General features: G+C 44.6%; 1 protein-coding gene across 2 annotated transcripts in view; it reads left to right on the top strand.

Annotated features, from left to right (window-relative positions):
* NIN (ninein) overlaps positions 1–12684 on the top strand; it is a 114242-nt gene that overhangs the window by 24150 nt on the left and 77408 nt on the right. For both annotated transcript variants that reach the window (XM_069735551.1, XM_069735556.1), the window contains exons 2-3: positions 2295–2488; positions 12320–12401. In XM_069735551.1, the coding sequence (XP_069591652.1) occupies positions 2315–2488; positions 12320–12401 (256 nt within the window). In that variant the 5' untranslated portion in view covers positions 2295–2314. The remainder of the gene's footprint in view (positions 1–2294; positions 2489–12319; positions 12402–12684) is intronic.

Below are 12684 nucleotides of genomic sequence, written 5' to 3'. Positions count from 1 at the left end.
TTGACATCTGTCAGGTCGCTAGTCTTACCCATGATGGGGGTTTTGAGTAATGAACCAGGCAGGGAGTTTATAAAAGCCTCAGGTATCTTTTGCATGTGTTTAGAGTTAATTAGTTGATTCAGAAGATTAGGGTAATAGGTCGTTTAGAGAACCTTTTCTTGATATGCTAATTTATTGAGACAGGTTTTTTGGGTTATCAGGAGTTGTATGCCAAAATCATCAGTATTAAAACAATAAAAGACCTGACAATTTTCAGTTGGTGGATAATGAATCTATAATATATGAAAGTTTAATTGTAATCATTACATTATGGTAAATAATGAAATTTAACACTATATGCTAATTTTTTGAGAAGGACCTGTAACTAAAGATAAGTCTTGTAAAAAGCTGAAATAAAAAAAAGAAAGAAACATCTGGACTTTTCATCTTTATGCAAATAATTGTAAGTTGCTGTCAATGGAAAAGTTCAATAGCTTTATAATCTTCTTGATACATTGTAGCAAACTGGAGAGGTTTGTGCTGGGAATGTACAGCTATGTGAAAGTATTTGCCTCTTCCTGATTTCCTATTTTTTTTACCATGTTTGTCACTCTTAATTGTTTCAGATCAGCAAATAAATGTAAATATTAGAGAAAGATAACACAAGTAAACACGAAATGCAGTTTATAAATGAAGTTCTTTATTATTAAGGGAAAAAGAAATCCAAACCTACAGGGCCCTGTGTGAAAAAGTGATTGCCCCCTAAACCTAATAAAGGGTCTGACCGCCCTTAGCCGCAACAACTGCAATCAGGCGACTGCGATAACTGGCAATGAGTCCTTTACGACGCTCTGGAGGAATTTTGGCCGCTCATCTTTGCAGAATTGTTGTAATTTAGCCACATTGGAGGTTTCCGAGCATGAACCGCCTTTTTAAGGTCATGCCACAGCATCTCAATCAGATTAAGGTCGGAACATTGACTAGAACACTCCAAAGTCTGTGTGTTTTGGATCATTGTCCTGCTGCATAACCCAAGAGCGCTTCAGTTTGAGGTCACAAATAGATGGCCGGACATTCTCCTTCAGGAATTTTTTGGCAGACAACAGAATTCATGCTTCCATTTACCACTCCAAGTCCTGAAACGGCAGAACAGCCCCAGACCATCACACTACTACCACCACCATATTTTACTGTTGGTATGATGTCCCTTTTCTGAAATGCTGTGTTATGTCTACACCAGATGTACTGAGAAATACACTTTCCAAAAAGTCCAACTTGTATCTCATCGGTCCATAGAGTATTCTCACAAGTCTTTGGGATCATCAAGATGTTTTCTAGCAAAACTGAGATAAGTATTTATGCTCTTATTGCTCTTGCTCACCAGTGTTTTTTGTCTTGGACCTCTGCCATGCAGGCCATTTTTGCCCAGTCTCTTTCTTATGGTGGAGTCATGAATTGGCAGATGAGGCCTGCAATTCTTTGGATGTTGTTGTGAGGCCTTTTGTGTCCTCTTGGACAAGTCGTTTCTGCGCTCTGGCGGTAATTTTGGTTTGCCGGCCACTCCTGGGAAGATTCAACATTGTTCCATGTTTTCACCATTTGTGGATAATGGTTCTCCTGAGTCCTAATGCTTTAGGATTGGCTTTATTAATTTGTTCCAGAATATCTTTGGATTGCGGCATGACATCTAGCTTTTGAGGATCTTTAGGTCTACATGACATCTTAACTCCAGCTTCCCAAAGATGTGATAAACCAGTTAATTTATGTTTTTTTTTTTAGGAGGGGGGTTGGGACATTCACTTTTTTTTACACAGGGCCATGTAGGTTTGGATTTCTTTTTCCCTTAATAATAAAGACCTTCATTTATAAACGGCATTTTGTTTACTTGCCATCTTTGTCTAATATTTACATTTGTTTGGTGATCTGAAACATTTAAGTGTGACAAACATGTAAAAGAATAGGAAATTAGGAAGGGGCAGACACTTTTTAGCACAACTGTATATGGCTGAAGAGTCTTAAGATTCGCAGTGTTCTATCTAGACTGGTTTCCAGCCTCCAAATGTAAAGGAAAGTCTTTCATTGACGGCAAGCAGAGATCTTTAAAAAGGCAGATTACTGGATCAGCTAAAGAATATTCAAAGTTGTTCGCTCGATTCCAAAATATTCTATACGATTGGAAGCATCTTGAGAACTTCCCTGTTGTGGGTTTGTTCATGGTTTGCGATGACATCGCAGCTGTAATAATATACCGTTATTACGTGTCCATATTTGCACATGTTCCTTCTAAATGAAAATACCCAACTTCTATGTTGCAGGACACACTGGTGGCTATGGGATGGAGCAGGACCAGTATGAAGCTCGTCTTAAGGAGCTGTTTGATAGTTTTGACACCACGGGCACAGGGTCTTTGGGACAGGAAGAGCTGACGGATCTCTGTCATATGCTGCAGTTGGAGGAAGTGGCCCCCTCATTGCAGCAAGTTCTTCTTCTGGACAACCCACTCAGCCGGGTAAGAAATCGCATGATGCGATAATAATGAACATTCTTGAAAAATGGGGGAGGGTAAAGGATGGAGGAGCTGTCAGACAAGGGGTGAGTTACAGGGCATGTTATCTGGTGACGTTTGGCGGTATATCAGTGGGCACAGTGCGCCAGCTATGTCTGGAATCTAGTTTATTGCAACCATGTAATACTGTCATTGCACAAGAAGGGCGCCATAACATAGCAGAATGCAGTGTTCAGCACCCCATCCCAAACTTTGTGCCTCCACAACTGCTGTCCTTACAAAATTGGTGGTTGAGGTTAAGCAGATGGCGGTAGTGTTGAGACTGGCACTACTAAGAGGTCACGATTTTTGCCAAGGGTAACAAAGAATCGGTCATCTTGAAATCACTTATAGCAAATTTTATATTGGTGTCAGTACTGTTTTAGGGGTAATTGATTGCAGCACTGTCAAAGAAACACTCCTGGATTTTTATTTTAAATTCTAGAGTAAAAGCATACTGTCACAGGGTTACCAGGACAGAGAGGAGTCAGAAGACCACCGCGTCTGATTTCTCCTGCTCCTGCACTGATTAGAAGAACTTCACCTTCATATTTAAACGGTGCAGGGTTCTTTTAGCAGCGCAGGGGTTAATCTGCCATGTTGAGAGCTTCAGGAGCTGGGGCTATCAGCTGTGCACTGTTAGCCACTCCCATATCCTATATAATCTGGGTCCTGACTGACACCCGATGTCAGAGTTAGCTTATGCTGCATGGCTGGGAGGATAGTAGTTGGTGGTTTTAAGAGTAGGCGTTTGGTGGATTTATCAGTGGCTGTTACTTAGTTTTTCTAAGTGAGCTGATTCCCTTTCTTCTCCTACTTTTGTTTTTTTTTTCCCCCATCCTCCACTCTCGGTGTTTACCTCTCTTATGTGTGAGTATATTTGTATTATGGTATTTTTCGTTACCCCTGTTTGTATTGCCTTGATAGTGTATTACGGTCCACTACTACTCCCTTCTTCCCTGGGTGGAGGAAGGGCACAGACTGAGGGTAGATTCAAGAGCTAAGGCTAGGTAGATGCCCCAGCATCTTCACCTTCAGAAATAACCCGGGATACATGGAGAGCTAGGGCGTCCCAAGCTATAGAGACAGGGAAGGAGCCCCTGGGCCCAGATCACCCGACAACAGAGTAGTGACACATATACAAGATTATGTCAAACAAGAGATGGGGGGAAAAAAGATCGATACTGTGTAAAATAGAACTTCTGCTTATTTTATCCATAAAAAACATGGATATCTATGGTTAAAAATACAAAGTGATTGTAACGCATTTCTGGCATCACTTTACTTAGTTATAGGATATACCAATGACTAAGGGCAGTGATGCCAGAAACCCATTACAATCACTTTGTATTTTTAACTATGGATATCCCTGTTTTAACGGATAAAAGTTTTATTCTACTTAGTAGTGATCCTTTCCCCTCCTCTTTTTTTCCCTGTCTATACTGCTGGTCAGCGGTTGGATCGTGGTTCTGAGGATATAAGCAGCGACAAGGTTGATCACACTTTTTTTTTTTTGCAAGATTGTCACCTGTGCATGGATATCGAGGCACAGCCAAAGAGGTTGGATGTTCCTGAGACTCAACCTCCACCCCCTCCAAAAAAAAAGCATCCAAAGTAGTGGACACCAGGCATAACACAGTGTATCTGTGTTTCTTTTCAAAGGGATTGTCCTCCTCTTTGAGTGCTTTTTAAATAAAAAAAACACACCTAAAAACCACAATCAGATCCAAAAGACAGATAAGGGAAGAGTCAGATGGCTCGGAAGATGTTTGCATTGCAGTGCTCGGACTGGCCGGCAGCTCTTCCCACCTGAGCGTGACAGCATGTATTTCTATGTAGCACTCACTCTCAGGTAGGGGGAGCCGATGGCCAGTCCAAGCATTGTGTTGAGATCCTCATCCGAGTTATAAGGACATCTCGTTCTTGCTTGTAACCCTTAGGCAAGAATCAGATCAGTGGAGGATTCTCAGTTAACTCCTTCTGTAGCCACCAATAGACAGTGCAATAGAGAGGCTATAGAAGCCAAACAGTGCAACATTTTTAATGAAACCTTTTTGCCAAAATGAATTGTAGTTAGATTTGTATATGTTGCATACCATGTCTTGGGCTTTATGGTGGGCACAGTGTGTATATCCAGTAGAGTAGCCCCTAAGGGTATGTTCACACGTTCAGGATTTCCATCCTTTTTTTTTCAGGACTGTTTTTTTAAAAAACTGCAGCTCTTGGCAGAAAACGCAGGTCCTTTTTTTGGTCCTTTTTTGATGCGTTTTTTGATGCGTTTTTTGATCCTTTTTTTTTATGCAGTTTTCTAACCCTAACCCTAACCCTACCCCTACCCCTATTCTAACTTAATTTTTTTATTGTCCCTACCAATGGGGGTGACAAAGTGTGGGGGGGGGGGGGTGTCATTTACTATTTTTTTTATTTTGATCACTGAGATAGGTTATATCTCAGTGATCAAAATGCACTTTGGAGCGAATCTGCTGGCCGGCAGATTCGGCGGGCGCACTGCGCATGCGCCCGCCATTTTGCAAGATGGCGGCGCCCAGGGAGAAGACGGCCGGACGGACGCCGGGTAAGTATAAGGGGGGGAGATTAGGGCACGGGGGGGGGGCATCGGAGCACTGGGGGGGGGCATCGGAGCACGGGGGGGGGGGCATCGGAGCACGGGGGGGCAGCCACACTCCGCCCACGCACTTCCGCCCGCTCCCCGCACTTCCTGCTGCAACGGTTCTGCACATCAAATCGCAGTAAAACCCGCAGATATATTTTTGATCTGCGGGTTTTACTGCGGTTTTGACCTCACAATGGAGGTCTATGGGTGCAGAACCGCTGCGGTTCAGGAAAAAGAAGTGACATGCTCCTTCTTTTTTGCCGCAGCTATTCTGCGCGGCTTTTTAAATGAAATTCCGGATCATGTGCACAGCAGTGACTGTTTTCCATAGGGTTACATTGTTATGTACCCTGCATGGAAAACAGCTGCGGAACCGCAGCGGCAAAACCGCTGCGGTTCCGCAGTAAAAAACGCACTGTGTGAACATGGCCTTAGGGCTCCGTTGTGCCTCCCGATAAATGGTTGACCTTGCATGAGGCCAACCATCTGATAGACCATTCAAGTAGGAAGAAGGCAGCTGGCCCTATTGCCTTGTGGCCAGCTTAAGGTGCCACAGGACAATCTCGGGCTTATGTGAGGTGGTGAAGGTTCTCCCTGTGGAGAGCTCCAAGTTGGCCTGAAGCGGTGTGTGGACAGGGAGTCTTTTTGCTGTGTTTTTCGAGCAGAAACTCAATGTTTTTTTAGACTTTAGAGATTTGGAGAGTTTATGATCCAAAAACTCCTCGGAAAACCCTAGGGAGTGTAGTTTTTGATGCTCTTTTTTTGGGGCAGACAGCTTCTGTTTTTCAGCTGTGTATGGCCCTTTAAAAGCATTGAAGTGATAAGCCTTCCATCAGATCCTATAAAGCTCTGTCCTAATTGTGGGGAACAGGAAGGGGCTTTGTGTAAATGGAAGCAGGACTGAAGGGAATGACATTGTCACACTGGAGATGAGGGGCTGGGATTGGATGCAGAGCTGTATCCTTCATCTTGAGTAGATGCTGCTCCTCTTCTTCCCCCCTGTTCCCTGTGTCCTCATTGTGTTCAGTCATCATGCATATTCATGAGATGTCATGACAAATGCTTGTGGTCTGCTTCCTGGAGGGTGACATGTCTGGAAACAAAGACATGAGATTGTAGACTCAATCTCCAGACGGGCTGAGTATTTTGATTTGCTCTTGTCTGGATTGTAATTTTAGTTGCAGGCAAAGAAGCGTAAAAAAAAAAAAAAAAAAAGTAAATTTTTTCGGTGCTACTGTCTCTTTAAATCAGGAAAAAAAATTATTCTCACTTTTTATTTATTTTTTTTCCCTGTATACTTTTCGTTTTAATGGTTTTGTACATGGAAGGGTCGGGGAGATGTCTAATGAGGTGCTCAGGGGCTGGCTGCGTTTCAAGGAGGTCTTTTTGCAGCCGGCAGCTTCTTGAAGGCTGTTTTGAGATTGTGAGGACTTGTGGGGAAGATGATTCACGCCCATAGTCTAGCCTGTTCGGGATTAAATGACTAAAAAGAAGCTGCAAAAAAAAAAAAAAACGGCGGCGGCGTGAGAAGACATCTTAGTCTGTATACAGGCGGACACTATAGGGATTGGATCCATCTGGTGGCACCGGTCCATGCACCAGACGCCAGCCTGGCATCAAAAGGGTAAAAAACATGTAGTTGATGGAATATTTTTGTAAAATCAATACTGGTCAATTCAGTATAAAATGCCACGAAGATGACGGGCATCACCGTTATAGACCTGGCCGGATCCCAATAACTGCAACAGGGACCGTCCACCATCTCATCAGGATTAACCTAGGTGATGAGTGGGGGATTGCTAATGCATCACTATTCACACCCCCTATATCTACAGCTACTGGTCCGTTTTAAGCACAGGCTTTTTTTGTTTGGCAACCATTTATCTCAATGTACAAGGCTCGGTCCTTAGTCCAGTCTTCATATGACTGGATGATCGAATAATTAATTGTTTAAATCAGGATTGTGTTGCATGATTTATAAGAAGAATTGGCTGATCAGGAAACCACTGTACACGGGAAGTCTGAGTCTCTGGAAACCCTAGGGGCAAGTGTGAAAATTGCAAGAGAATTAGTTGTGTTTAATAAAAATCATGATCTAAAAAAAAATTAATGTAACACAAACAAAAAAAAAAACCTGATTTCAACAATAGGTCATTTTTTGTCCACACATTCCCTTTTGAAGTGCTTGACTTGCAGGAAGAGTAGTCTTTCCAGTTGCAGTTCTCCTGCAGACTGCTGCACGTTTTCTGTCTTCATTTCTTGCACAATCTGTTCTCTTCCATCTCAGCCTTAAAACTTTATGGTTGTAATTGTCAAGATTTCTTCCTCCAAGGTCACTCGCTCACTTTTTTTTATCTCAGCCAGCTCCAGCCAAAATGTATTATTTGCATTGCTTCCTCCCTCCTTTCTTCTCTCCCTCCTTCCTATCCTCCCTCCTTCTCCTTCTTCTCTTTTCCTTCTCCTTCTTCTCTTTTCCTTCTCCTTCTCTTTTCCTTCTCCTTCTCTTTTCCTTCTCCTTCTCTTTTCCTTGTCCTTCTTCTTCTCTTTTCCTTGTCCTCCTTCTTCTATTTCCCTTGTCCTCCTTCTTCTCTTTTCTTTGTCCTCCTTCTCTTTTCCTTGTTCTTCCTCCTCTTCTTCTTCCTCCTCTTCCTCCTCCTCTTCCTCCTCCTCCTCTTCTTCTTCTTCCTCCTCTTCTTCTTCTTCTTCCTCCTCCTCTTCTTCTTCTTCTTCTTCTTCTTCCTCCTCCTCCTCCTCCTCCTCCTCCTCCTCCTCCTCCTCCTCCTCCTCCTCCTTCTTCCTCTTCCTCTTCCTCCTTTTCCTCTTCCTCTTCCTCCTTTTCCTCTTCCTCTTCCTCTTCCTCTTCCTCCTTTTCCTCTTCCTCTTCCTCCTTTTCCTCTTCCTCCTTTTCCTCTTCCTCCTTTTCCTCTTCCTCCTTTTCCTCTTCCTCTTCCTCTTCCTCCTTTTCCTCTTCCTCTTCCTCTTCCTCTTCCTCCTTTTCCTCTTCCTCTTCCTCTTCCTCCTTTTCCTCTTCCTCCTTTTCCTCTTCCTCTTCCTCCTTTTCCTCTTCCTCCTTTTCCTCTTCCTCCTTTTCCTCTTCCTCTTCCTCTTCCTCCTTTTCCTCTTCCTCCTTTTCCTCTTCCTCTTCCTCTTCCTCTTCCTCCTTTTCCTCTTCCTCTTCTTCCTCTTCCTCCTTTTCCTCTTCCTCCTTTTCCTCTTCCTCCTTTTCCTCTTCCTCCTTTTCCTCTTCCTCCTTTTCCTCTTCCTCTTCCTCTTCCTCCTTTTCCTCTTCCTCTTCCTCCTTTTCCTCTTCTTCCTTTTCCTCTTCCTCTTCCTCTTCCTCCTTTTCCTCTTCCTCTTCCTCCTTTTCCTCTTCCTCCTTTTCCTCTTCCTCTTCCTCCTTTTCCTCTTCCTCCTTTTCCTCTTCCTTTTCCTCTTCCTCTTCCTCCTTTTCCTCTTCCTCCTCTTCTTCCTCCTCTTCCTCCTCCTCCTTCCTCTTTCCCTGTATGAGTCACGAGTTCCTGCAAAAGTTCCTGGCAGGGGGAGGAGGGAGCAGCTGGGTCAGGAAGTGAAGAGAGGAAGGATTTCTGCAAGGACAACAGACTTCCTGTTTCTACATAAAGCAGAGAAAAGAGAAGAATTATCTTGGTAGAAAGTCAAAATGAACAATTGTAATTACACAGTGCTATATAATATGATGACTGCAATATATTAAGAGGATACAAACTTTGATGGGTGTGCTTTTTTAAAGGTAATTTATCAGAGTTTTGCTTCCCCAGTCTGAGAGCAGCATGATGTAGACCCTGATTCCAGCGATGTCACTTACTGGGCTGCTTGCTGCAGTTATGATTAAAAACGCTTTTTCTCTGCTGCAGATTGAGCAGTTTTCTGAATGTTGAGCTGTGTATAAACCCGCCCACAGCACTAATTGGCCGCTTTCTGTGTACACTGTGCATAGTCAAAAAGCAGCGAATCTGTGTAAGGCTACGTTCACATTTGCGTTGTGCTCCGCTGCGACGCAACGCACAACGCAAATAAAAACGCACGCTAAAATGCTGCGTTTTGCGACGCATGCGTCCTTTTTTGCCGAAATTTGGATGCAAAAAAATGCAACTTGTTGCGTTTTCTGCGCCCAACGCTTGCGGCAAAAAAAACGCATGCGTCGCACAACGCAGCACAACGCATGTCCATTCGCCCCCCATGTTAAATATAGGGGCGCATGGCGCATGCGTCGCCACTGCGGCGCCCGACGCAAACAAGCAAAACGCTAATGTGAACGTACACTTAGGTTAGTTTCACACTAGCGTTTTGCTGAGCTGCGGAACTTCCTCTGTCGCTCAACTCTGTATGCAACCTGCGCACCTATCTTTAACATTAGGTACGCAGGTCATGCTGATGCCTCCGCATGCAACGTTTTGACGATGTGGAGACCCGTGTCGAACGCAGCTGGTTGGAATTTTCTTTCTCTGCATCGTCAAAACGACGCGAGCGGAGGCATCCGCATATATCCGCACGACCTGCGTACCTAATGTTAAAGATAGGTACGCAACCGCATGCGGATGCAGGCGGAGCTGAGTGGTGGAGGTGCGGCCATGGGCGGGGCTTCACGGAGGAAGTCCGCATCTCAGCAAAACGCTAGTGTGAAACTAGCCTCAGGGGCAGGGTTGGAGTTCGTGGCAGCAGGTGTACTAGTCCGTTGAAATCTCCTGTTGATTTTAAAATGGTAATTTTATTAGAACTATAGCAAGCAGCCCAGTAAGTGACACATTGCTGGAATCAGGGTCTCTGCCCCTATATTATGATGCTCGCAGATTAAGTGACAGATTCCCTTTTACGGGGGTATTCCAGTCTCCAAAAAGAAAAAGCCTATCCTCTGGATGTGGATAATTGTTTGATTGCTGTGGGACTTGCCTGGGTTCCTCTGGTTCTCCTCTGTCCGCAGGACTACAGCCAGGAGACATTTATTGGAGCGGCTGCGCACTCGTCCCAATACAACACTCATTGTCTATGCGAGTGGCAGCGATCTACTATTTAATGGTCCTAATGTCCCTCGCAGTTGGTCCAATTGCTGCTTATATTTTGTGGCCCTTTTGAGAGATTGTATCTGTTTTTTATTTTTAATTTTAAATTCTTTAATTTTATTGGTAAAAATGTTTGGCTTTCTCCCCTCCTGCCTCCTCTTGTGAACGGTTATTATTTAGCGATTAGCAAAAAAAGAAACAAATGGCGGGTCACGCTAATTTGCGGTAATTTCCTGTTCGGATTCTGTTGCGCTCCGCACAGTTGCATCTTGAATTAAGCTGATTAGATTGCGGGGCTAATTTATGACCGCCACCACTTTTATCAGGCTCTGGCCATGTAGTATAATCCCTTTGGGTTGTATCTGATCTGGTCACGGTGAAATTGCCGCAGGACTCGGGAGCCGGCACCATCTGTCTTGCCGTGCAGCTGTGTGGCTCGGTGGACGGGCGCAGATCACACCAGAACAATGGCCAGACATTCCTGCATCACCAGCTCCTTTTTTACTTCTATTTTTTTAGAAAAATAAAAATATACCCATCCTGCAATTAAAAAATTATATTTCTAAAATTAAAAACACAAATTTTTTTTCTCTTTTCCTGCATTCAAAAAGTTTTGTCATTGAGGTTCAACCACCATTCCCTAATGGGCTTGGGTAAATGCCTAGCAGCTTCTCCTACCGCCGGGGTTGACCCTGGATCGCTAGCCTTTTTTGGAACGTGGGGACATTGTAAATTTCAGAAACTCTGGTCTGCCTCCGGTCTGCCCCACCGATCGTGACATTATAGTTACCAGCTATGGTGATCCCCAGGTTAGCCTGGCCTGTGGGACTCTTCAGCCATGGTGGGGGTTATCTGTGTGGATCTGGGGGTACTTCGTAGGAAGGGGCTCTCTGCAGGGGACCTTTTCAGGCTTGTACGCTAAGGGTCCCTTGGAGGGGGGGAAATATTCACTTGCTACACCCCTGAAAGGGCCCCTAGGGTGGCAATGTGAATCTGCGGGATCGTATCAAACATGGGGTGGGCACCTTGGGTAAGGGGTGGGTGGGTAGACTCTGTGGTTCTGAGAGGCTTTGGGGTATTCTGCACCCTGGGGCCTTTTTGGCAGGAGGAGCTCTTTCAGGGGGCACTTTGCAGCTCTGGGGGGGCCTCTTGAGGAATGGGCACTCTGCTGCCCTAGGGGCCCTTACATGGGGCACTCTGACTCTTGGGTAGGTGGGATTGTGCGACTCTTGGGTAATGGGGGCTCTGTGGCTCTAGGAAGCTTTGACTGGGCACTCTGTGATTTTGAGAGGGTGGGGCACTGCTGAAAGGCAAGCTTTATGGAAGATGACCCCGTTACCGCAGACTTGCTTATAAGAAGCCATTCCAAACTTTTATTAATGACTTGAATTGATATTTAAAATAACTATAACTTTATACAGCCCCTTTACAAAACTATGCATCCATGGTTCCCGCAGCATGACCTCAGCAATGTGCAAGTTTTTTTTAATTTTTTTTATTTTTTTTCCTCCTGCCTTAACACTGAGACTTTATTGCCCAGGGATTCTGGTTCGGAGCGGGGCGTGGGGCGCACCGCACCTTGCGCCCTAGTAATAGGTGGCCTGATGTCATTGTGTGCAGCGTGCCGTGCCTTCTTGGTGACTGTTAGGGTACCGTCACACAGTGGCATTTTGATCGCTACGACGGCACGATTTGTGACGTTCCAGCGATATATCCGTGACGTTCCAGCGATCTCGCTGTGTCTGACACGCTCCTGCGATCAGGGACCCCGCTGAGAATCGTACGTCGTAGCAGATCGTTTGAAACTTTCTTTCGTCGTCTAGTGTCTCGCTGTGGCGGCATGATCGCATGGTGTAACAAAGGTGTGCACGATATTGTATATGATGTGCGCATAGTAACCAACGGCTTCTACATCACACATACGTCATGAAATTATCGCTCCAGCGTCGTACATTGCAAAGTGTGACAGCAGTCTACGACGCTGGAGCGATATTGTTACGACGCTGGAGCGTCACGGATCGTGCCGTCGTAACGATCAAAATGCCACTGTGTGACGGTACCCTTACTGTTGTGCATCACAGGGAAGACCCCGGAGATTTGGGTTTTTTCCAGCTCTCAGGTGGGAAATTGACATAATAATCTATCTTGTCGTTCTTTCCACAGATTCACTTTGACCAGTTTAAAGAAGCCCTTATCGATGCCTTATCCAGCACACTGTCCAGTAAGGAAAACTGCCCTGAACCAGGTACATGATCTGTTTCCACTCCACCTTTTTTTTTTTTTTTTTTTTAATCTTAACATTAAAGGGTGTATGTATTTTTGCAACTTCTCCTTTTTTTGTGCTTTATTGCATCCAAAATAATGGGAAAAAAAAAATGAAACTAATTTACAATGATTTGTGTGATACCCCAATGTATCTCCTATTGTTTGCAGGGGAAGTGGAGTAAATCATTTGCTGCGGGATCTGACGACGTACATGACATGTTCTGTAGCATGATCCCTCGGGGGGAAAATCGTGCAGAGGACAC

This window comes from Ranitomeya imitator, chromosome 1 (genome assembly GCF_032444005.1).
Source record: "Ranitomeya imitator isolate aRanImi1 chromosome 1, aRanImi1.pri, whole genome shotgun sequence".
NCBI classification, from domain to species: Eukaryota; Metazoa; Chordata; class Amphibia; order Anura; family Dendrobatidae; genus Ranitomeya; species Ranitomeya imitator.
The sequence above is the reverse complement of the archived record's forward strand: the minus strand, read 5'-3'. Positions and strand labels throughout refer to the sequence as shown.